We start from the raw sequence: 23,020 nt of genomic DNA, 5'->3' as shown, positions 1-23,020 counted from the left end.
CTATGTTAGATTATCTTGTGTCATGAGCTAAGCCATAGCCAGATGATTATAATTAAATAATCTCATTGCAGTAACGAAGAAAGCAGTCTGTTCCTTTCATCTTTAGAGATACCTAAAAGAAAAAAGCAAAGCAGACGCACTCAGCACAATATCAATTAGTTTGCTGTGTTCTGGGTACATTTCTTGTTACAGCATATGATATCCTTGTGTCACCCAGTAAGACTACTAAGGAACTGTTTTTCCTTTTATTTACATCTGGAGTTAAAGAAATAAAAGTCTTCTCATTTAATCGCAGTGGCAAACATATCTCATGTGAAAGATTTATACACTCCCCAAAGTACCTCTGTACATCATCTACTAATGCTACGTAGTGACTCTCGAAGTACAGTATTTCCACTTAAATTAACTAAGGCACGGCAGGATATTGTTTGGACAAGACTAGATCTATTTAAGTGAATGAGGCAAATGACAAATCTACCTGTGAGCTGTAGTACAACAGAGATTTGGCCCTTATGGGGGAGCATCCTTCCTAATTCAATGTCTCACTTGACGTTTATTTTCTGTAAGTTACAAGTTTACCCTTTAGACAGCATTATGAGAATATTCATCTTTAGCAAGATTGCAAGCCTTGGCATTATCTCCACCTTGGGCAATGATGGAACCTTATTTTCTGGTTATGAAAAGATGTAAACAAGAAGTAATTGCATAATGTGTACATTCACTGCTACTTCATAATCAATAAACAGCCAAACAAGGCATATATGACTGATAAGTGTTTCAAATAATGTGTGCTTCAATGTGACAAAATCCCCTTTCAAGCCATATGGCTGTATAATCTTTCCTTAAAAAACTGCTTTGAGTAAAATTCATCTTTGCAAAAGTTATGAGATATGGGAATACTCTGTTTTATTGCCATTTAAGTTAACTGAATAAATTAATTTAGATTCATATTCACTTTCTTATCCAAGTGGGAATTCTCCAACTTAATTCTATTCCCATCAATTTCTTGTTTCTATGATATCCACAATTTGTAATTAGCCAGAAGTGATTTGAACTGCAAGTTGGTGGAAAAGAGCATCAAAAACATCAATTGGACATATTGAATAGGATCATATTACTCAGCAGTGCCTGTCCATTACATCTCAAGAAATAATATTCATACCATTCATAAAATGTAGCTGAGTACAAATACATGATTATATAGGTATAAAAGAGCTAAAAAATATATGAAAACATGACATCTTTTACAGAATCTGATTTATTTCTACATTTTATCTCTAAATCTTTGTTCACAGACAAAGATAGAGGCATAAAGCTAGTGTTAGATAAATACAATATCATTAATGTTTTTCATATGCAAAAGAAGATATTATTTTATACCTTGCTGAAGCTTTAAATGGTTTGGACTTCTGTACCAGTTTCATCACTTACTTAATGATGAGTTGGATCTTCAGTTTCTCAGTCTGTAAAATGGTGTCAGCCTCAGTAGGTTAAAGGAGGATCAAGTGACATAATACATATAAAACACATGGACAAGCAAGCATGAAGAAGTATTGTAAAACATTTCATTTTATTAATTCCTAACATTAAATTAAGCAGTTATTACAGAGTAGGTATTGCTTTAAGTAGCATATTAGTTATTACCTCCATTTGATAGATAAAATAACCTGAGGCAAGGTGAAATTTAGTGCCCATTATTGCATAGCTGTAAAGGTGGAAATTTTAAGTTGATACCTAGATACTTTGATTCAAGAATCAATCTAGATGCTGAGAATATCATATTGTTCTGATTTCATATAAAATATAGAAAAGTTAGGAAACAAATATAAAAGTATATTTTAACTATATTACTTAGTGATAAATAGATTTACATATTATTTCATGAAAGGGTTTTTTCCACATTTTTTTCAAAATGTGATCATTCTTTCAATATTAAATTTTTTCTAAGAAAAAAATTTTAACTAAAAGAAGGAACAAGTTAACAAATCTGTCTTCTACATATTCACTTTTATTACCTTAATTTGGAACAGATTTTTCTCTTTTTACTCAATACTTTTTCAGTTAAACTAAAATTTCCATTATAGTATAAGCTGTTATAAATTAGCTTTAAAACTTAATGAATAATTAGCTTTAAATGTCTACAGTAATTTTTAAAGTTCCCAAATACAAAAATAAAAAATAAATGAATCATCAAAGAAAGAACACTTTATGTTTTAAATTGATCAGAAATTCACAAAAGAAAAGATCAACTGCATTAGTAAGCTCTTATGTTACTTTATAGAATAACTTGAAACAAGAAGGAATTAGAAATACAAATGTTGAAAATTAATACATTTCAAAAACATACAAATAAAGAATAAAACTCAGTTGGATTAAGTAAAATGGCAAAATGTTAAATCAGTTAATTAACAAAATAATGAATGCAAATAACTAACATAAATATGAAAAGCATATTTAATTACTAAATCAAAACAAAGTAAAGCAGTAAAATGTCATCATTCTACCAAATTAATAAAATATAAATATTTGGACTTCTGATGTTGAGAATGTAAGAAAAATATTCTCTATTTTATACAAGTGGTATCCATGTAAATGGTACAACAGCATTGTTTACATTTTGGTAGTGATTTCCTAGACAGTGATTTAGCCCCATCACCTACAAATGTCTGTTCCCATCCAGGCCAACTAGGTGACCAGGAGCAGTGATTATGCTTCTGGACACATCCATAGCTGTGGTCAATAAGGAGGTGATTGTTATAAATGTATACTGAGAAGCTCAAAGGTAGCCTCTTGTCTCTGCCTGCAGTGACGCTCACGATGGGATTGAGAAGATTCTGCAGTTGCCACTGAGTGCTGTTTACAGACAGAGGTCGAGAAATGTTAAACACAGAAAAAAGTAGGTAACAGAGACAGTTATGCCAAATGGCTTTCCATTTCCTTCACTACAGGGTTTTTAAGTTTCAAGGCACTCGCGTGTCCCCATAAAATAAAGCATTATATTTTATTCAACTTGCTTGTGACACTTGAAGTCAAACACATAATAGACAGATTATTTGAAAATTTCATTATTTTTCAAAATTATAAGTCTTAAATGAGGTGGTCGCACCTTTTATAAACTATCTTTAAAGAAGACTCAAAATGATCCTATAGATACAGTAATGCTTCAATAGAATACTTCAGACAAAAACGTTAATTGAATTTTGCTTACAAAAGTGAAAAAGCAGAAAGTAACACAAATACCAAAGAATTTGAAAATGGCCTTAATTTAATTGTTATACACAATTTAATATCATGAAAACATTGGTTGTTCACAAAAAAATAAAATTGGTAAGAGAATAGCTTATAGTATCAAGTGAGAAGATTGTAATACAAATAATGTTTCCTAGTTTTATTGTATTTTAACTGTATCATTCTGTTTTGCCTTTCACAGACCAGATACACAAATTTTTAAAAAATATTTAATGACATTTTAAAGTGCAATTTTATGATTTTTACAACCATAGAAAATTACTAAGCAAGTTTCTTTTTTATTATTTGCTGCACATATTTAATGATACTCCGCATTATTTGGTTTGTGTATTTTACAAAAATAGTCCAGTGATTCCATATAGCAACAGAAATACTAAGGGCAGTTTCTAAAATCTTTCATATCAGTATTATTTAGTTTAACCACTTAAATAAGTTACCCCAGTAAAATTTTTTAAATTTAATTTCCTTAGACAGTCTCTATAAGTACAATGAAAAACCAATTTTTATATATGTGAAGACTAAAAATTACCAGAATTCTGAAAGTATAATAGATGATTTTGATAACCTAAAATTTTTTCTTGTTAGGGAAGAATAATGGGGCTCCAAATTCAGAATGAAAAAATAGCACTTTACAATGAGTATTTTTATGTAATGCTTAATGTTCAAACTTCAGCAAATTTTTCTCAAAAATATCAGTGGAATATGAATAAGTTATTCAAATGATTTCAAGCTTTACTTTCATTTAATATTAATGTTAATACTAACACCAATATTAAATTTAGCACATAACAAGTAATTTCAAATTATCTAGAATCATTCCATAATAAAAATTCCAGTCTGATGAAGGATAACCTATCAAACTAATGTGCTGTATTACTCTAGTAGACATGCTCTATATAATAGTGCATCACTCATGTACTATCAAAATCATAATCATTAAAAATTCCAAAGTATTCATTTTAAATCAGCTGATTTTGGCATGCATTCTTGATTCTCCTATCATGTCTCTGTATTCTGTCTGTGTGAAAAGTCTGCACACTAAAATAACATGGTAAGCATAGGCTCTTTATTGGAATACAAGCTTCCTGAATGTTGGGTTCTTGAAGAACAAATGGAAATCCAGACAGAGAGTGACAATCAATTAGGGTCATTTTCCAAATACATTACTATACTGAATTCATTTTTAAAAAGTATTGTTATAGTAAAACAAGTTGAATTTTGTGGTTTTCAAAATGTGCATTGTTGAATTTAAATTAGTAATTGATAACATGCATTTTTATAGTCTCATGTATTTCTGATTCTTAAACATTGAAGTTCTTAGAAGTATGTAGTATGCATTTTCTTATTTCGTGTTATTTAGCACATTTATTGATACTTTATCAGAAATTAAAATATCTCATCATAGCCTTGTTTACTTAGAGACACTTCTTCAAAGTTCTTAATTCCACTCCAAATGTTTGAATTACTAAAGCTGTCAAAGTTTTAGATTTCTCCCTTCCCTTAAATCTATACCACAGAACCAGTTTCTTCTTGGGCACGGACAGGTTTGGGTGAGAAAGGAAGACGTTCAGGCAGATACAGCAATACTCCTGGGAAAAGTCTATTAACATGCATAAAGGGATTTCCTTGCAGTATAAATACTAGCCTGCCCTGCCTGCTGCCTCAGAGCCTGATGTATATATGCAGGTAAAAAGAATTGAATTAGCCCTGCAACAGGTAATACAGTAAAACTGATTTGGGGCGCAGCAGTTCTTACTTTTCTACTCGTGTGTGGGAATGAGTTGCCAATCTTTTACTTCGGCTGAGACCTTTATACCTCTGAATTCTGACGCTTCTGCAACTCTGCCCCTGATAATGCATCACAGCGCTGCTGAGTGCTTACCTGTCTCCAACCACGCCACCAATGTGATGTCTACAGGTACCAAACCCCTGTGACGCTTTCCGTGCGCTGAGCCTAAATATCTCAGAAAGGACGTTTTGAATCTTGTTAGTTAATAATCCCTTTGCTTGTTTTATTTTTCCCCTTCAATGTAACTGGTTTTAAATGAAATGTTAATACTATTAAAGAAGCTAAAATGTTAAGCATTTTTAAAATATTGTAAATCATTTAGATTGTTTTACCATAATAAAATCTACTTTTTATATAAGAAAACATTGAACTTAATGGAAATATGTATGGGTAAGTAACAAACTCAAAAAAATATTTGAAATAGTTTGAAGTTTAATAGATGGAACTTTATATTAAAGATTGATTTGATTTGGTATTGTCTAGAAACAGAACATATAAAACTTAGGTTAAATACCTCAAAGGAATCCTAAATACAAATCAAAATGGATTTTAAAGAATATAATCATTAAATTTTAATAAACATTTTGGCATAATATTAAATTTAGAGGCAAACTCAAAATTATGTTCAGAGAACATCACCACATACAAGCAAAAGTTTATGTTTGCTTCAGTTAACTTACTTAAAACAATTAGACTTCCATATTTAAAAGTATTGTCTGAACACAATCAGATGCATATTTTATAATACATTTGTTCTTTACACAGTAACAAAGAAACTATCTTAGTTGATTTATAAATGGATAAACCTTTGAGAAAAGAAAAATATCTTCCTTTAAACAGCAGCATATATTCACTTTGCATTTGTTTTAAATGCAATGTGTCTCATATTTAGAAATGGAAAAAATTTACACATTCAGAAATCTAAATTTAGGTTTATACTTTTATATTCTGGTTGAAAATATTGAACATCTATTTTATGTAAAAATAGACATTTTCAAATATATATGTAAGTTTCATGTCACTCTAAAAGCCAACTTTAAAGATTCTAGATATTAGTTATTTGGCCTTTTAGAAAATCATTTAATGTAGAGTTTCTTTTTTCATCTAGTAAAGAATCCTATCATTATATTAAACAAACATATTTGAGGTATCTCAACATATTTTTGAAAATATAGTAACAGCATTTCAATAAAAATACACAGTATAATTGGATGTTAAATATTCTTACATAATCATATATTTAAATAATATATATATTTGGAATAGAAAGAGTGATACATTGTTTCTTTAATCATCTATGTATAAAGAAAACCTAAACATCCATAAAATAAAATTTAGAATTGAGGAGTAGGTATAGTTTGCAACTCAAAAATTTTATTTTATAATAAATAACAATATATTTGCTAATTACTCTATTCTTTACCCAATTTTGTAAAATCAGAAAAAAAATTATTTAAATCTTGGAAGTAAAAAAACAAATCAGCAGTGAAAATGGCCTTCAAATATTTTAAATTGACTTATCATTTCTTATAAAATTATAATCACACATAGCTAATTGCCAAGGAAATAATTAGAAATACTGATTTTTAATTAGAATATTTGGTTATTAAATATTTCAACATTAATTTATTTAACTTTTAAATGAGTAGAAATATTTTTGTGTGTGACTGTTATGTTGCAAAATCACTTCAGTTCTTTTAATATCTGTTATAAAGTGAAAATGTATGCAGTTTTAAAAAAATAACTGTATACTGAGATAAAACATTTTTCTTTATGAATAGATCTTGTGTTCTTAATCATTATATTGCATGTAATATAAAAGTCTAAAAGAATCCTAAGTCTATACTATATGATATCTGATTCAAGAAGATAGATTTATGTTATACTTATGAAAATCTACTGCTCTGTTCAGGGCATGAAGTAAAATGATAAAATACACAATGAGATATGTCCACAATGCCTTCTCTATGTCAACCTGATGATTTCTGTTTAAAACTTAATAAAAGTTTAGTAATTCAAATTTTCTTTCAAAATACTCAGTGATTCCATGAAGCACAAAAAGTATCAATGAGATTATGTTTATACACAGTTTTAGTACATTCTTATTCATCAATGGATTTATTTTTGATGACAAACTTTACTGTCAGAATTGTTGTCATGCACATGCAGAATACATACAACCTCATAGATTCAACAACAGCATAAACATGTAACAGTGTCACAGAGTTTTCATAACACCCTGAAGGTAATGAGATTGCTGTGATTATACTCATTAGAGACGGCTTCCAGTGCCGTCTAGCATTAGAGATATGCTAGAATCATAAGCAAAAGTAGAGAAATTCAAGAGTCATTTTCAGTATGCTCCCAGAGAAAAATCTCTTTATAATATATGCAATTGAAGAATATTAAGAGATTATTCTCTAGTGTATTACAATATCTGCAATGGTTGGAACCTATAAAGATTTTGTAGCTCCCAAAGAGTTACAATCCAAACTGGCCAGTCAGCCCTACATGGGGAATAATTAATGAAGAGTATAGATCTGTTTGAGACAAAGTTTGACCCCTTGTTTATGTGCTCACTAAAACTTTTCCCAGTTTAAAAAAAAAGTGGCATGAAAGTTTAAGGCTTGCATAAATATGTATCTTTGAAATGAACTGAATGTGTCATGAATCCTCAGACATTTTCTTAGCAGCGCATCTATTTTTGTCTTTGATCCACATTCCTAAATGTTTTCACACATATTTCGTGGTGACAACGTTGGGAAACACAGCAACAGGACTACATTATTCTGTTCCTTCTTGCCATTATGGAAACCAGCCATCAACCTACGGAGTGATGGCAGGTAAGAAAATTTAACTTTATATATGATGTTGAATTTGGGGACACTGTGATGGATTTCCTGGACCTCAGATTGTCATCAGCAGACTATGATGTGAAATTGTGATATCTTACCCATGGAAATCACTATTCAAAACCATCACTTCCTGAGGTGCTTCCTGCTCCATAAGGCTGTCAGAGACCGAGTGATTAACCTAATTGCCTTATTTTACACATCTCACAACTGCTGCGCTGCTGAAAACTCCTGTTGGCTTTGTGTGATTTTTGTTTGTAGTCACTATTATTAAACTGCTTGATGTTATTGTGGGTTTGCTTTCAGTAATAATATGGTAGCGACCCACTTCATATAGCATTCAAGTTTAAATGTAAATTAACTGAAATAAAATAAATTTTAAAATTCAGTTCCACAGTTGTACTCGCTTCAAGTGCTCAGCACCTTTGTGATTAGTGGCTCTCACGTCAGACAAAGGGAAGGTATGGAACGTCACTTTCATCACAGTATTTCTTTTGAACATTTTGTCCATAAAAATAAATAAAATATTGACTGAGGCTGAGCGATTTGCAGACAGTCTATCGATAGCTACTTTAAGCTTTAGCTAATCCTTTCTGAATTGCTTTCGAGTCTGCACTAAGATTGGAATTAGTGAAATTACATACTTTTCTCTTCTGGATAAGTTAAGTATCACTGTTTTCAGACTAGCTATTGAGATTTCAAGCCCTACATGAATACACCAGTATATACTTTTTTAAAAAATGGGCAAATCTGGGCCATAAGATAGAATCATGACAAAATTAATGCTTAATTTCAGGGATGATAGAACTGTGGGGGGAAGGAAGGAGGAGGAAGAGGACCAGCCGTGGCTGAAAAGATAAGAAGTATGAAATATAAATAACCTTTATTTTGGGAATGCGGGGAGAGACACCCTCAACCCCCTGGGGCATAGCATCTCCACCCCGGGCCAGTGATCTCTCCGTGGAACACGTGGAGTGAGGCACATAAGTAGCCTTGGCCTGGGGTGGAACCTAATGGGGCATTAGGGATGCACAGGTAGCCCATTGGTCTTAGTTTGGAGCCAGAGGTAATTCCTAAAGGTGGGGGAGACAGGAGCTCCTTGGCTTTAACGGCTACAGTATCCGGCCTGGGCCAAAACCCTTTCAAGGGAATGGCCAGATATAAGACTTTAATGGTTTAATGAATTGCACAGCTGGCAAGTAGATTTCTTGTTTTGCTTTGCTTTAAAGAAATTCTTTGATTTCCTATATTTATTATTACAGCAGAAAATGATTTACCAGTGGGACTGAACTAACAGAATATGCATGTGTACATGTGTGTGTGTGTGCATGTGTGGTGTGCGTGCTTGTGTGAGAGAGTGATGCTGTCATAGAAATTTTGGATAAAGGAATAACATTAGGGAAATCTTTTCTAACTTGTGTTTTGTTACCCTCCAGATAAGCAATGAAACCAACAAGCACATAGATTTAGACCTATAATTTTGAAGTAAAACAGAACAATTTAATTCATTAATCTTTAATTTCTCAAATTTTCTCAGCATAAGACTCAATAAATATTGCAGCTTTAAAATAATTCAGAAAAATTTAATTTCTCTTACATTCTGTCAAGAAGTATTTCTGACAGAACTGTATCATCCTTTGTATGTCAAAATGACTCTTAACAATAGACTGTAAATTTTGATTTCTCTATTCAATAATTAACAAACAAGGGAAGACAAATTTATTCTTCTCTGCAAACTGATCACTTATGACTCATTAATTAATCAGTGCTCATAGCTAATGAGAATAGCCTTCCTCAGTGATGAACTACTTTCATTAGAAAATAGTAAAATGCACGCACTTAGCTACTGGAGGTATAAGGGGAAAGCTTTATTCTTTGTCGCATTTTGATTATGTACACAGGAAATGGCAAGCATGGGGCCATACGCTGCCCTCTCCTGCAGGCAAGTGATTCACAGGGATTCCCAGGAACTAAGGTATAGCTTTGGTTTGTATACCAAGGTACACTTTAGTTTCAACTCAACAAACCCAGTCCTTGCTCACTGCTCACGGAAATCACGAAGATAAAACTAATCACAGACCAGTGAGCATTTATGTCTTGCCCTCATACCTTCAGATGGCTTGTACTTCTGCCTCCCTTCCCAGGAAGTCAAAGGGAGTTTGCAGCTGTCCTTAGCATTCTGTCATTCACCTGTTCTTGTGGTAGGGCAGGTCACTCTGAGAGCTAACAGGCAACTCAGGTCCTGCTGACATAAGTTCCCTCAAGAAGACACTCGGCAAAATGGCCTTTCATTAACATCTTCCTTACTGCAGTTTAAAACTAAAGGCTCATGGAAAGACTTAACAAGATTCAAAGTCTGGCGTGGTGACATTAATAGCAAAATTTTTATAGCAAGATTTGGAGATATCACTGTAGGTTTCACATTAAATGTTTTGTCACTGAAAGAAAAAACATGGCAAACATAGAGATTGTATTTGAATATTTTGAGTGAGGTATCATTAAAATGTGATGTGCTTTATAATATGTCAGAAGGTCTATACTTTGATATATATTCAGCATTAGCATTTGCTTCATGGCATATTAAATCTTAGAGAGTCTGACTTTTCCTGTCTTCATCCCCAGAGAAGCTGCAGAAATTGAGTTATAAAATACAAGGACTCAAAAATAAAACAAAAAGGTATAAAATACACAGTAGAAACCTGGTTATGTCATTTGAATATTCTGAGAAGTCTCAAGGCAGTAATAAAATCAGTCACTTCCACACAATCCACAGCAGCACCTTATCAACAACACAAACCATTCATGTTAGGTGCTGGGCATGACAGCTAAACTACAGAAGGAACCACATTTTCAGAGGACGTGAAATTACTATTGTAATATGCTGATTTTATTACCGTACTCTGTTGTTTTAGTTGGAACATTTTATTAGGTTAACTCACAGAAAGGGAAGAGTTACAGCTAGTATTTTTTTCAGATAGGTATGGAAGATTTTAATTACCAAGAGAGTCCACTGTACCTCATAGTCCAGATCTAAGCAAACTAAAGGAATACCTGGACAGTAGCGATGAATTAGCCACATTGTTAACTAATTGCTAACCTAGTTCTAGCCAATTAGCACCTCTGAATATCTATCCTTTTGAATAGAAAGTGAATACTCACAGGCTATTACTACTGAAAATAATAACTGGCTTTCCACCTGAGCCAATGAGAAAGGCCAAGAAAGCACTTTGGCAGCTGACATTGAGAAACCGTGTTTCTTTGAGCTTATCTTCTTTCTCTGGCTCCCTATCTGTGTCTGTTTTTCCCTCTGCCTCTCTTTCTCTGACTCCTTTTTTCCTCTTTATGGTTTTTGTCCTGTCTTTTCTTCCTTTTTCCTCTCTCCCTTCATTTCTCAATTTTCTTTGTTCCAAGTTGTGCTGGTTGTATTAAATATGAAGGGGCAATTGTGTAGATCTTTTGCTTCTGTTTGGTCTTTAAGCAGCAGTAACATGATATATTTTTTTTCTTCTAATGAGTTGATAATTTTTTTTGTGGAAAGAACCAGGTAGTAACTACCTTAAGCTTAAGCAGGAGAACTGTCACAAACTGTCCGTAAACACACAGGTACAGTTAGATTACCTGACAGAAAAGGCAGTAGATCCCTGTTGCACATTTATGTGATTTAACCTACACCAAAATGTGAAAAGATAACTACTTAAACATTAATAATTTGGCCTGACATGATAGGGCGGCCTGTAATTCTAGCAGTCCACAAGGTTGGGGCCGGAGAAATGCAAATGCAAATCCTAGCCTGGACATCTTAGCAAGACTGTGGAAGGAGGGAGGGAGGGAGGGAAGGAGGGAGGGAGGGAGAGAGAGAGAGAGAGAGAGACAGAGAGAGACAGAGAGAGAGAGAGAGACAGAGGCAGAGAGAAATGTGATCTGTTTGAAGGTCCTGGGCATAATCCTTAGCATTACAAAAATAAACACACAAAAGCCAGTTAAAATTTGCTCTAATTCACATGAGAAAACGGAGAACATAAATGGAAGAATTCAAATACATATTCCTGCATGCTTCCAGAAACATGGAGTAATTACTGTGTCCCTCTGCCCCCAGCCCCTCCGATTTGTTCTTCTTAGGCACCAAGCCCATAAACTGAGATGCTGCCAGCTACCACATGCTGGAGAAGAGGCAGTTTGCCCCATGCCGTGGTACAGAGTCAGCACCCTGCAAGACAAGGCTGTCCTCTGTCCTGCACTGGCTGCTTTGAAACATTAACCAGTTCTCTCACCTTTGCTGTGCAGAAACACACAGAGCAGTTGAGAAAGACTATAATGGGCTCATCTGCAATGGAAAAACATATTTGTGACCACAGAGTACCTGCAAATGCTTCTAAGCTAGTAATTAAACATGTCTTTGTCTAGAATAAGACATTTGTCTATCAGCATTTTGGAAAATGCATGATCTGCCATTGTTTTTCTTACCCAGTATTCCATACTTTAAAATGGTTTGAGCAACATCTTCTCATGTATCTCACACCAGTCTCTTCCAAGACTCTCCCAAATACAGAATCCTAGAATGGAACCAGTGTTTTGTTTGGCTTTGCTTACAACTGCGATGATGAATTTCTGTGTAAGTTTAGTTCTAGGAGAACTGGAATCCTGCAGGTAATAAATCTTTATAGAAAAGTCATTTAACTTATCTAACCACATTCTAAAATGTAAACTAGGTACATATTTTGATGTGGTTGATTCTAATGCTTGGTGGACTTTAGTTCTAGTTACTGCTGTATTACAAAGTCATCATGGAACCAGAAGACAGTTATTTAATTTCTATGGAAATTTCTAATTGTAAATTGTGGAGCAAATACAGTACTACATATCATCTTTCCTAACTCAGTTGTTTATAAGGATAAAGAACGTGGCATGTGAAATGATCACAAAGTGTCTCATAACGGACTTGTAGTAGCAGTACATGATTGTGATCATTAAGAAAACTTGAAAATAATGATCAACACTGCTAACAGATTCACACCTCATAGTACATGATATAAAAGATATACAACAGTTTAACCGGATAATTTGATTTTGTAAAAAATAGCATTTTGCAAGACAAAAACAATTTCCTTGTATTATTTTTCTTGTAAAACAGCTGTATTAATTTAATCTCTCATTCCTGTGTTCCCTTTTCTTTAGAAAAATAATGTATTCTACTGAACAATATATCATGTATTCTATTGAACACTATATATGTACTCTATATTATATAATCACATATTCTCACATAAATAATGTAAATCAATAATTTGCTGACACTATTTTTGGTCATTACATATTGATATATTAAAGAAAGATTTGTTATGTTACATTATTACTCATGTCTTTGATTTGTGAATGTATTTATGGATCTACAGGAAGCATGAACTCGATGTATTTTTCAGTAAGTTTCAAAGAATGATACCTGCATATATTCTATAATAACTAGTTTTCAAGTTCTTATTTATACTCATAAGAAAGATGATTACACAAAACTTCTATATCAAAATGCTTGGTAATTTATGGTATTCAATATAAATTAAAAGGAAATCTTTGTCAATGAAAATTTATTAATGAACAATTTAAAAAATGTGTTGCAATTTGTGTTACGTCTCATCCTCTCACCTCTTCTATTAAACTAACATAGATACTTATTTCTTAATGAAGACTGAAATCTGGAAGCAATTTCTAAAAAATTAAAAGTATTTTACTGCTTTGGAATTTATCACTTAACCCACTTACCTCAATGCTTCATCATTTATGGGTGATTACCTATTACACATGGAATTGTATCCTTCCTTGCCATTTATTTTTGCTTTTCCATAAGGTGTAAAATTCCATAATACTATATATTTTAAATAAATATTTTTGCTAGCATTATAATAGAACTTTTGAAGTTACTTTTGTTACTCCATTCATTCAAATCTATTTAATTATACTAATGTATTTTAATATCTCATAACTATCTTTTTACCTGTCTTTGTTAAAATTTAAAAAGATGTTATTTCTCACCCAGTTGAGCATTTACTGATAAATCAGTGGGGCTTTTTAATACTGCAAGATCAATTTTCTGGTTGCCACTACTGGGACCCCAGCAGGGAGACTAAGGCAGGAGGATTACTGTGAGTTCAAGGCCAACCTGAACAGCTTAGAAATTCTGTCTCAAAAAATAAAAATGAGAAAAAAAAAAAAAACCTTCCAGTTACAAGCGCAGCTCACAGTAGAGAACAGTACCTTCACTTTTGCAAATATTAGTGATCATTTGTTCAAAGAATTAAAGAAACCAAGATTCACACATATATTCTGATTAGAGTTGAACCCCAGATCCCTGATAATAGATGCATTTTGAAAGAAAAAGGATAGAAATCTTAACACTTGGAGAATTTTTAATTTTTTGCAAATTCTTGTTCTTTGACTTTATCTTGGTTTTTGCTGCTCTGGAGATGGTAAAAGATAAATAATCCCATTCTAAGCTACTGACTCCTCTTTTGGAAACCTGAATATAAAGTTAACCTTTGGGGAGACTGCAAACCCTTGGTTAGTAGGGGACAATTACAAATGGTGATTTCCCTCTCTTCTTTTATTCACAGGCAGTTTAACCCCGTGTCTTTACAAGTTTCCTGAGCACACCTTGAGCCATGGATTTCCCCCCCTCCACCAGCCTCTGCTGGCAGAAGACCCTATGGCCTCTGAATTCAAGCAGGAACTCAGGCGGAAAAGCAAATTGGTTGAAGAGCCAGTAGACATGGATTCTCCGGAAATCCGAGAACTTGAAAAGTTTGCCAATGAATTTAAAATGAGAAGAATCAAGTTAGGTATGCATTTATTAGGAGCAATGAGGCAACCAACTCAGTTTGCAAAATTCTTACGCTATCATTGTGAAATTTTTAAAAACTTTGTCTAAATCTAAGTTCCTCTTTTATATGCCTACTATGGATTTGGGTAAGTGTTGAAAATCTACAAAAACTTACCTCCTTAAAATTTTTCAATAAAGCCATGAATTTTGAAATGAATAGTACTTGAAAATTTACCTACCTCAGGATTAATTCTGGAATGCCTCTTAACTATCTCATAACTATCTTTTTACCTGTCTTTGTTAAATTTAAAAAGATGTTGTTTCTCACCCAATTGAGCATTTACTGATAAATCAGTGGGGCTTTTTAATACTGCAAGATCAATTTCCTAGTTGCCATATTTTATGTGAACTTTTATGTAATAAATTCATACAATTAAAAATATGAAAGGGTGTGAGTTGTATACCTTCTGCTTGTATTTCCTGTTTGACATTAGTTTCTTCTTTCCAAAGCTGTCTTACATTAAATATATATATATATATATATTTTTTTTTTTTTCTTTTTCTGGTTTCTAAACATTTATCTGTTTGGCAGCAGTTGTGGCTGAATCCAGGTCCTCAAGCATCCTAAGCAAGGGTCCTTCTGCTGAGCCCCATCCCCAACCCATTTTTCTTTCCTTGTTAAGAGTTGTGGACACTTTATTTGATGAACACACTGTACTTTAATCAGTGCTCTACTTACAGAATTTAGGTGATTTCTAATCTTTTGCTGCTAAAACAATGCCACAATGATTGTCAATGTCGCTTTGCACCTATATAAATATATATATATATATATATATATAGGAAAAATATTCAAATTGTAGATCAAAGACTATGAAAGTTTACAATTTTGATAGATGCTGTGAAACTGGTTTACATAGAATTTATACTAATTTTCCTTTCCACCAAGAATGTTTCATTTGTTACCTTCAAAATATAAGGAATGCTTTGGGGTTTTGTTTTTGCTTATTCTTTTTTTCCCTTAATGTTGTATCTCTTAAGATCAGCTGAGCTCCTGCAGGGTGACATGACCGTAGACTCTAACATGAGCCGTACTTGGAATATGAAATAGTGGTTGAAAAGCACTGTTAATCTTTTAGATTTTTGTAAACAAATAAAAGTGGTGCCTCATTGACATTTCATTTAAAAATGCTCTGATTATGAGGACGTATTCTTTCTTGTATTTAATAGCATTTGTGTTTCCTCTTCTGTGAACTGTCAATTCAGAGCCATTGCTCATTTTCTGTTGAGAAGTGTTTTTAACGTAAAATCACTCCAACGATTAACTTTGGATAAAATTCATGTAGTATATTTTTTGAAAAATTATTATTTAAGTATTTCAACTTGTGAAATGAACAAGCAATGTTATACTGATATTTACTGATGGATATCACATTTAGCAATTTTATAACTATAGGGATATAGCCTTAGGCTCAGAAATAATATGTAACTACAGTATGCAATAAACATAGCAGTAGGCAGAATATTCATTTGCAGTTTTCTATTTATATTGCTACTTTTGAAATGATGGTGATGGTTTGTTTCAACTTATACTCTAGAAATGTCTATGGCAATCAATAAAGCTCCTTTGCCTGAAGGCCAAAGCATTACCAAATAATATTATAAATGTGCTCAGAGGTACAGATAAAATTTGTGATCATAGCCTCATTCCAAACATGCTTTCAGTGATACTCATAGATTTATTTAGTACCTCTCAACAAGTCAGAATTTTCACTTATATTTGAAATAGGAAATGGCATATCACCATATTTTATGCATTATCCATATTAAAGATATAAGACCATATATCATCAAATATTTAATAATGATAAAAAAGGAATTTTAGGCATCTTACAAAGTTTATGATAGATCTATACAATTTGGCTAATTATGTTCCCATCTAAGTTTTTCTGATTTCTTTTTTTTTTCTTTTTTTGTCTTTTTCATTTTTATCGGTACCAGGGATCAAACTCACGACTGCCTGCTTGCAAGGCAGGCGCTTATGCCGCTGAGCTAAATCCCCAGTCTCTCTTCTGATTTCTAAAAAATGTAATTTATTAGCCTGAAAAAATTTTTTATGATGCACTGAACAATGCCACACTGAACCTTACTAAGGAATTTTAAATTGCCAAAGATACATAATTTTTAAAACCATTTAATAACTGAGAAAGAGACACAGATTTGTGTGATAATGGAACAAAGCCTATGCCCCTTAAAAGGCAGAGCTAATGATCTTTGTTCTTTTTACAGGATACACCCAGACAAACGTTGGCGAAGCCCTGGCAGCAGTTCATGGCTCTGAGTTCAGTCAAACAACGATCTGCCGATTTGAAAACCTGCAGCTCAGCTTTAAAAACGCGTGCAAGCTGAAAGCAATACTGTCCAAATGGCTGGAGGAAGCCGAGCAAGTAGGAGGTACTGGGCCGCGCTGAAGGCTGTGCTACAGTTTACCCTAAGTGACCACTGCATGTGGCAGGGTTAACAATAAAGCAGGAGGTCTGAGGCTTTTATACTCATTTTCTCCTTGAGATGAAAAATAAGTGTTTCCTTACATTATACTAAAAGCAAAAAAGGAAGACCAATGAAATGCAGGTATAAAACTGTTTGGCTGAGAATAGCTATATAAAAAAAGCTTTAGCAGAATTTCAGCTTGAAGTGATGCAAGATTTTTTTTTTTAAATTTTGCAAATTTACTTTTTACTGTGCTGACAGCTCAAAATTTAGGTTTCCCTTCATGCCATTATTTCAGTGTTTTAGGAAAAAGCAGTAATAATTACAAAATATATAATGCATTTGTAGCATCAAGGAATAAAATAAAGGCATTTGCATGATAGATTCAATAGCAACCTTTTCCCCCAAAACAATTCCACATTTAAGAAAAATTCCTTTCAAAGTATGCTTACTCATAAATCATACCTCATTTTATAATTTCTGGAGATATTAATATATTTTGTGATATGCTTTTGGAGACAAGTTATGGTTTTTTAGTATGGAGCAATCAGAAATTCACACTGGCATGGTTTACTTTTGGTACATGTGGGGAAAAAATAGCAAAGTAAAGATGTAATATAAACATAACAGGTAAAATTCTGATGGTTAGAAAAACAAAGGTTCACTTAAATGACAAATACTGGCTCCCCTGAGAAAGGTAATCAGGTAACATAATGTACATGGTATGACATCCAGTGACGTTAGGAAATCAGCAGGTATCTCATCACAACATGGAAAACGTAACTTCATTAATGTACAAGTTATGTGAAAAGAACACAACATTGTCAAAAACAGATGCTCAAAACCTCTATAAATGTATATCTTAATGCCAAATATTGCATCAACTTCAGAAACATCATTTATGAATGAGAAAATAAAGCATGTGTATCAAAAGATTAAAGCAAATGCAGTGTTAAAATTACAATTCAAGTGGTGCAAGATTTTTTATCTAGATTGTTTACCTCTTGTTATAGTCTGGAGTAACTGTGCATAAATCAGTTTCACAGCCTAGTATTGGTTTACAGCGAGCATTTGTACACACCAGTCTTCCAATTAACATAAGCACGTGGTAGATGAGCTATTTAGTACAGTAAAACTACATACTTACTCTAATATGAAGGCTGCGTAGAGCCAGGTGTGGGCAAAGCCGAGAACATGATTTGCAGAAAGATCTAGCAAGACGAATATTTATTTGTGCCTTAACATTTTCCCATGGAACATAAAATACAGTATACTGAACAAAATTAAAAGAAAAATATATAATTTTATTTTGAAGTTTATATATAGAAAACTTAAAATCCAAATACTCCCTTTTCCACATTCCAGCTTTGTACAATGAAAAAGTGGGAGCCAATGAAAGGAAAAGGAAACGCAGAACCACTATCAGGTATTCCTTCCAGATATTAAAAGTGGAGACAAAAGAAAGATGCTTTGCAAATAAAATCAGCATTTGAGAGTAATATAGGTACAACAATTTAAAGTGAACAAAGTCATTTGAAACAAGGTAAGTTAAAACACAATTTTAAAATTAAAGTGAAAGTAGAGATTTTTAACATTAGATAAGAAATACGCTGCTTGAAGAACATTTTTGCTTCAGAAGTATAAAATAAAAATGAAAATAATTGCTGCTTAAAAAGCAGTCAATCTTGCTGACCTTTTCACTGTAAATTTTGGTCTAGAGTTACAGTGTCCATTTTACTATGAATGATGAAACTAGTCATCAGTATTTTGTCTCTTAAAATGAAACATTATCTCGTGCATTTCGACCCAGAAAAGATGTTCATTTTTTTTGCTTTTATGACACATATACAGGAAATGCTACAACCCAGGTTTTTATTTGGTCAGTTGTTCACTAGACATTTCATACACTGTTTTTTAAAAAAATGAGGGATGGCGTTTACACCTACAGGTGTTTTAGTTCCTCTTACAAGAATCTGCTGCCCTCTTGTGGCGCAAAATGGGATAAACATAGGAAGTGTGCGTTCCTCTGTAATTTTCCTGCGGCTCTGGCAATGCTACCCAGAATAGAAGTTTTAACAAATTGAGTATTTGTCTTTTGCAACTATTTTCATAATCTTCAAGTTCCATTTTTAATGTTAGTATTTAAAAAATTTAAGTTAATTTTTTTCTCCCCAAAGCTTCACTAAAGCAACATAACCTCACCCCTCGCCCCTCCTACAGTATCTCTGCTAAAGATGCTCTGGAGAGACACTTCGGAGAGCAGAATAAACCATCCTCCCAAGAGATCATGCGGATGGCTGAAGAGCTGAACCTTGAAAAAGAAGTAGTAAGAGTTTGGTTTTGCAACCGAAGGCAGAGAGAAAAACGGGTGAAAACAAGTTTGAATCAAAGTCTGTTTTCTATTTCTAAGGAGCATCTTGAGTGCAGATAAGATTTTCCATCACATAATAGCCACTTTCCCCCCTCGTTTTCCTTTTCTCCCACAGCAAAATCAGAGATATTACTTGGCTGGATTAAAATATTTATATTTCATACCAATAACTTCTAGTATAACACTATTTTTATTAAAAAAATTCCAAGTTCAAATTATATTATTTTATAAGTAATTATTCCGAAAAGCCAGGGTGCATATTGTAAACCAAAGATATTAAATGGAGAGAAGCAGAGCACATCCTTCCCCTCCGTCTACTTCTCTGTCTTCAGACACACAAACATGAGTATACACATGGATCTTTTAGTTTGAAACTCCATTTCTAAGGTAGACTTCTAAATCTTTTAACCAGTGATGTAATGTACTTAAAGAATAAAACCTGGGAAGAGCCGATCAGAAATTCATTTATGTTCTGCCCATCAGCAGCCCTAGAAGTTCGCTTGGATTAAAGTTTTGAACTCCAGGAGGTCACAGGTGTTTTAGAATTTTCTCAGAGTTAATACATTTTAATCAGAGTTAATACATTTGAAGGTACTATTTAAGGCACAGAGCCCGGAATAGTAGTTCGAGATTTGCAAAAACTTTTCTGTATAACCTGTATATTCTTAATTATTAGCTTTTTGATGTTTAGCTATAGAACATACATAGGTTGGAAGTACAGCTCAAGTTTTTGACTGCTTACTAGCTGATACCAGGCTGTGGGATAGATCACTACTAAAATATAAGATAGATAGATAGATAGATAGATAGATAGATAGATAGATAGATAGATAGAGTTTAATAATTCATGTGCCCTAAACTATTAGTCCCGGTACCGATAAAAAGGAAAAAGAAAAAAAAAAAAAAGAAGTTGCAACAAAGGATGAAAAACAACTGGATTGTCCGTTATTTCTAAAAGTTGTGGGAAATTTCCACTCACTCTCTTTCTTTTAGCAACCTCCTGCCATTTGAATGCAAATGTTAAGAAAATCCTACTACCAAAAAAAAAAAAAAGACAATAGGGAAAGCAACTTTAAAAAAAATTCTCTTAGGTTGCCTATATTTTCTATTATTAACTACTACTTCTATTACTTCTTATTAAGTGTTCAAAAAGAACTTTTACTTCTACTAAAGAGTAACAACACAAATTTAAGTGAATTATAAATCTGCCATCTAGAGCATTTTAGGAATGTAGCCAAATCACATGACTCTACTTTCTCTCCAGTCCAGAAGTCTTCTGTGGTATCCAGCTTTGACTGAAACAGTAATGACAAAGACGTACACATTTAAAAGTAAAACTTAAACTCCACTACAGAAATTATCAAATTAACTAAGAAAACCAACACTTCTTATGCTTATTTAATTTTCAAACATCAGCAATGTACCATTGCTAAGTCCTAAAAAAGAAATTTTTGTTGTTGTCATTAAATGTAAGTAGCAGAGTGATACAATTTTACTTTTAAGAATACAATAAAGGTTGCTCTTTTGGAAATCAGCAAGTATATCTAAACACTAAATTTAGCAGAAGCCAAAAAGAGTAAAAGACAAGGGAAAAAAAAACAGTAATAAATCTTTATTGAGATTTTTAACAAAATAATTTTTTAAAAACCCACATGTAAACAAGAAAGTAAATACAGTTAGATGGCATTATTATGTACATCCAAGAATTGAAACATGTTCAAGTTAATATTCTATAATCCAGTACAATATTTTCATTCATCACTGCTCAGGGCAATTAGGAATTATTTAAGACTATCAATAATGAATCCTAATTTTTAAAGATAAAGTGATCTATGAATTCTTAACTAAATGTCTTAGGCTGGGGATATAGCTCAGTGCATAGCACCTGCTTGGCAAGTGCAAGGTCCTGAGTTCAATTCCTGGTACAAAACAAAAACAAAAACAAAAACAAACTAAATAGCTTAGTTTTTTTTACCCAATTTATATGTTACATGTAAACTTGTTCTAAAACATACTTAACTTTGTCAATATTAGTCCAAAATGCCCACCATTTCAAATTAACTAGGTTACATATATTTAATCTCCTCCAAGATTTTTATGATAGACTGTTTTAGAACTTATGTGTCACAAGTGTCATCTTTCAAAGCTAACCTAATTCTAAATTCTATTTCTATCTAATGTAGCACTCCATTTTCCTTCTGCCCTCTCTATACATAAATATCATGACAATGTTAGCTAAAATACACTGCAAACACAGTAATACACACTTAGGCAGTAATTTCTGACAAAACTGTAGTTTATTTACCAAAAATTATTAAACTTTCGTTTTAAAATTTATGTCATGCATTGTCATAGTAGTAGTGGCTTCAATTTAGAGTTCAATATACCAATACAATTCTAAATTAAACAGAAGTTAAGTTACAGTTCATATGGAGAAAAATCTCAGTTCTTGGAAGTAAGATCAAAACCTACTGTTTATTACAATAAATGTTATTCAGTTTTTGCTAATTACATTCAATTCACTTCTATAAGATGTACAAGACAGTCTGAATAACTGTTGTATCTCAATTTTTGTTTAAAACTATTTTTTTTACTGCCAGTTAAAGTAATTTAAATATGTGCACAATATGATTGTGCTATGTAAGGCCGGTGCCAAGCACATTTTGAAAGGTAATAACTTACAACTAGAATGTTCTCCCAAAGAAAAAAGAAAAGAAAAGTTAATGATAGTTTTTAAGACAGATGTTTAACTACTACTCTTCTTTTAGATCATTTAAAAATAATTTGGCAGCTGTAGTGCCTATGGTCATAAAACATAATTGTTTACAAAGGCTAAGCAACAGATACAGAATTAGTGATATACTTTGATTATTTTTACAAGTCTTTTTAAGTTGGTGCCTAGTGGCATTTAACAAGAATTGTGTATTCAGTCTGAAAAGATTTAAAACATGAACTGACACCAAGTAACATATTTAATTCTCTATGCCATGCAGAAAGAAGTCAACTTTTTACACATCACACTCCTAAGCAGTTCTAATTAAAATTCAAACCATTTCCATTTTTATGTCATTGTCATTCTTTGGCAAAAAATTCAAAATAGCCGTGGGATAGGAAACAACTGTTTATTTATGGTCCTCATTTTTCAAAATAAATGTGTTTTGTAAAAGGAATCTGCACCGTGCTTGCTTCATCCTAAATAATTGTAAGTAAGCAAAAACACAATGACTTTTTTGACTAATCTACTCCTAAGGCTTTGAGTTGCTGTTCAATCTCTTCATCGGAGATTGCAGCCTTTGAAGCAGAGGCAGATGGTAAGCTTCGGGCAGCTGAAGGAGCTTTGGCCATCTATGTAATTAAAGAGAGGAACAGAGAAAAAAAATGGAAAAAACAAAAACGTGCATTAGTGACATCTTGGCTAACACAAAGTATATGCTACAAAGTAATTTACTTCTGAAACA

At 32.7% G+C, this 23,020-nt stretch overlaps 2 protein-coding genes across 3 annotated transcripts in view; one reads left to right on the top strand and one right to left on the bottom strand.

The window, feature by feature from the left end:
• The first annotated feature begins 4,928 nt into the window (after window positions 1–4,928).
• Pou1f1 (POU class 1 homeobox 1) lies at window positions 4,929–21,803 on the top strand. Of its 2 annotated transcripts, XM_003469330.4 has the most exons (6): window positions 4,929–5,167; window positions 7,810–7,881; window positions 14,496–14,720; window positions 16,991–17,155; window positions 18,557–18,617; window positions 19,412–21,803. In XM_003469330.4, exons 1-6 carry the CDS (start codon window positions 5,026–5,028, stop codon window positions 19,620–19,622), a joined length of 876 nt encoding a protein of 291 aa, XP_003469378.1. In that variant the 5' UTR covers window positions 4,929–5,025; the 3' UTR covers window positions 19,623–21,803. The 2 variants fall into 2 exon arrangements, with proteins under 2 accessions (XP_003469378.1, XP_063080835.1); XM_063224765.1 differs by lacking the exon at window positions 7,810–7,881.
• Chmp2b (charged multivesicular body protein 2B) overlaps window positions 21,160–23,020 on the bottom strand; it is a 33,652-nt gene continuing 31,791 nt past the window's right edge. Inside the window, exon 6 of the mRNA XM_003469323.5 lies at window positions 21,160–22,907. Coding sequence (XP_003469371.2) covers window positions 22,797–22,907 — 111 coding nt within the window. The 3' untranslated portion in view covers window positions 21,160–22,796. The remainder of the gene's footprint in view (window positions 22,908–23,020) is intronic.

This window comes from Cavia porcellus, unplaced genomic scaffold (assembly GCF_034190915.1).
Source record: "Cavia porcellus strain 051 isolate PalLab524CR breed Dunkin Hartley unplaced genomic scaffold, mCavPor4.1 scaffold_15, whole genome shotgun sequence".
NCBI lineage: Eukaryota > Metazoa > Chordata > Mammalia > Rodentia > Caviidae > Cavia > Cavia porcellus.
Note: the sequence above shows the minus strand (reverse complement) of the source record. Positions and strands in the feature narration are given on the sequence as shown.

Coding starts and splice junctions, on each gene's coding strand:
- Pou1f1 (XM_003469330.4), top strand. CDS start 5,026: ATGAGTTGCCAATCTTTTACTTCGGCTGAGACCTTTATACCTCTGAAT. Junction 7,882..14,495: donor AACCTACGGAGTGATGGCAG/GTAAGAAAATTT, acceptor TTTTATTCACAG/GCAGTTTAACCCCGTGTCTT. Junction 17,156..18,556: donor GGAAGCCGAGCAAGTAGGAG/GTACTGGGCCGC, acceptor TCCACATTCCAG/CTTTGTACAATGAAAAAGTG.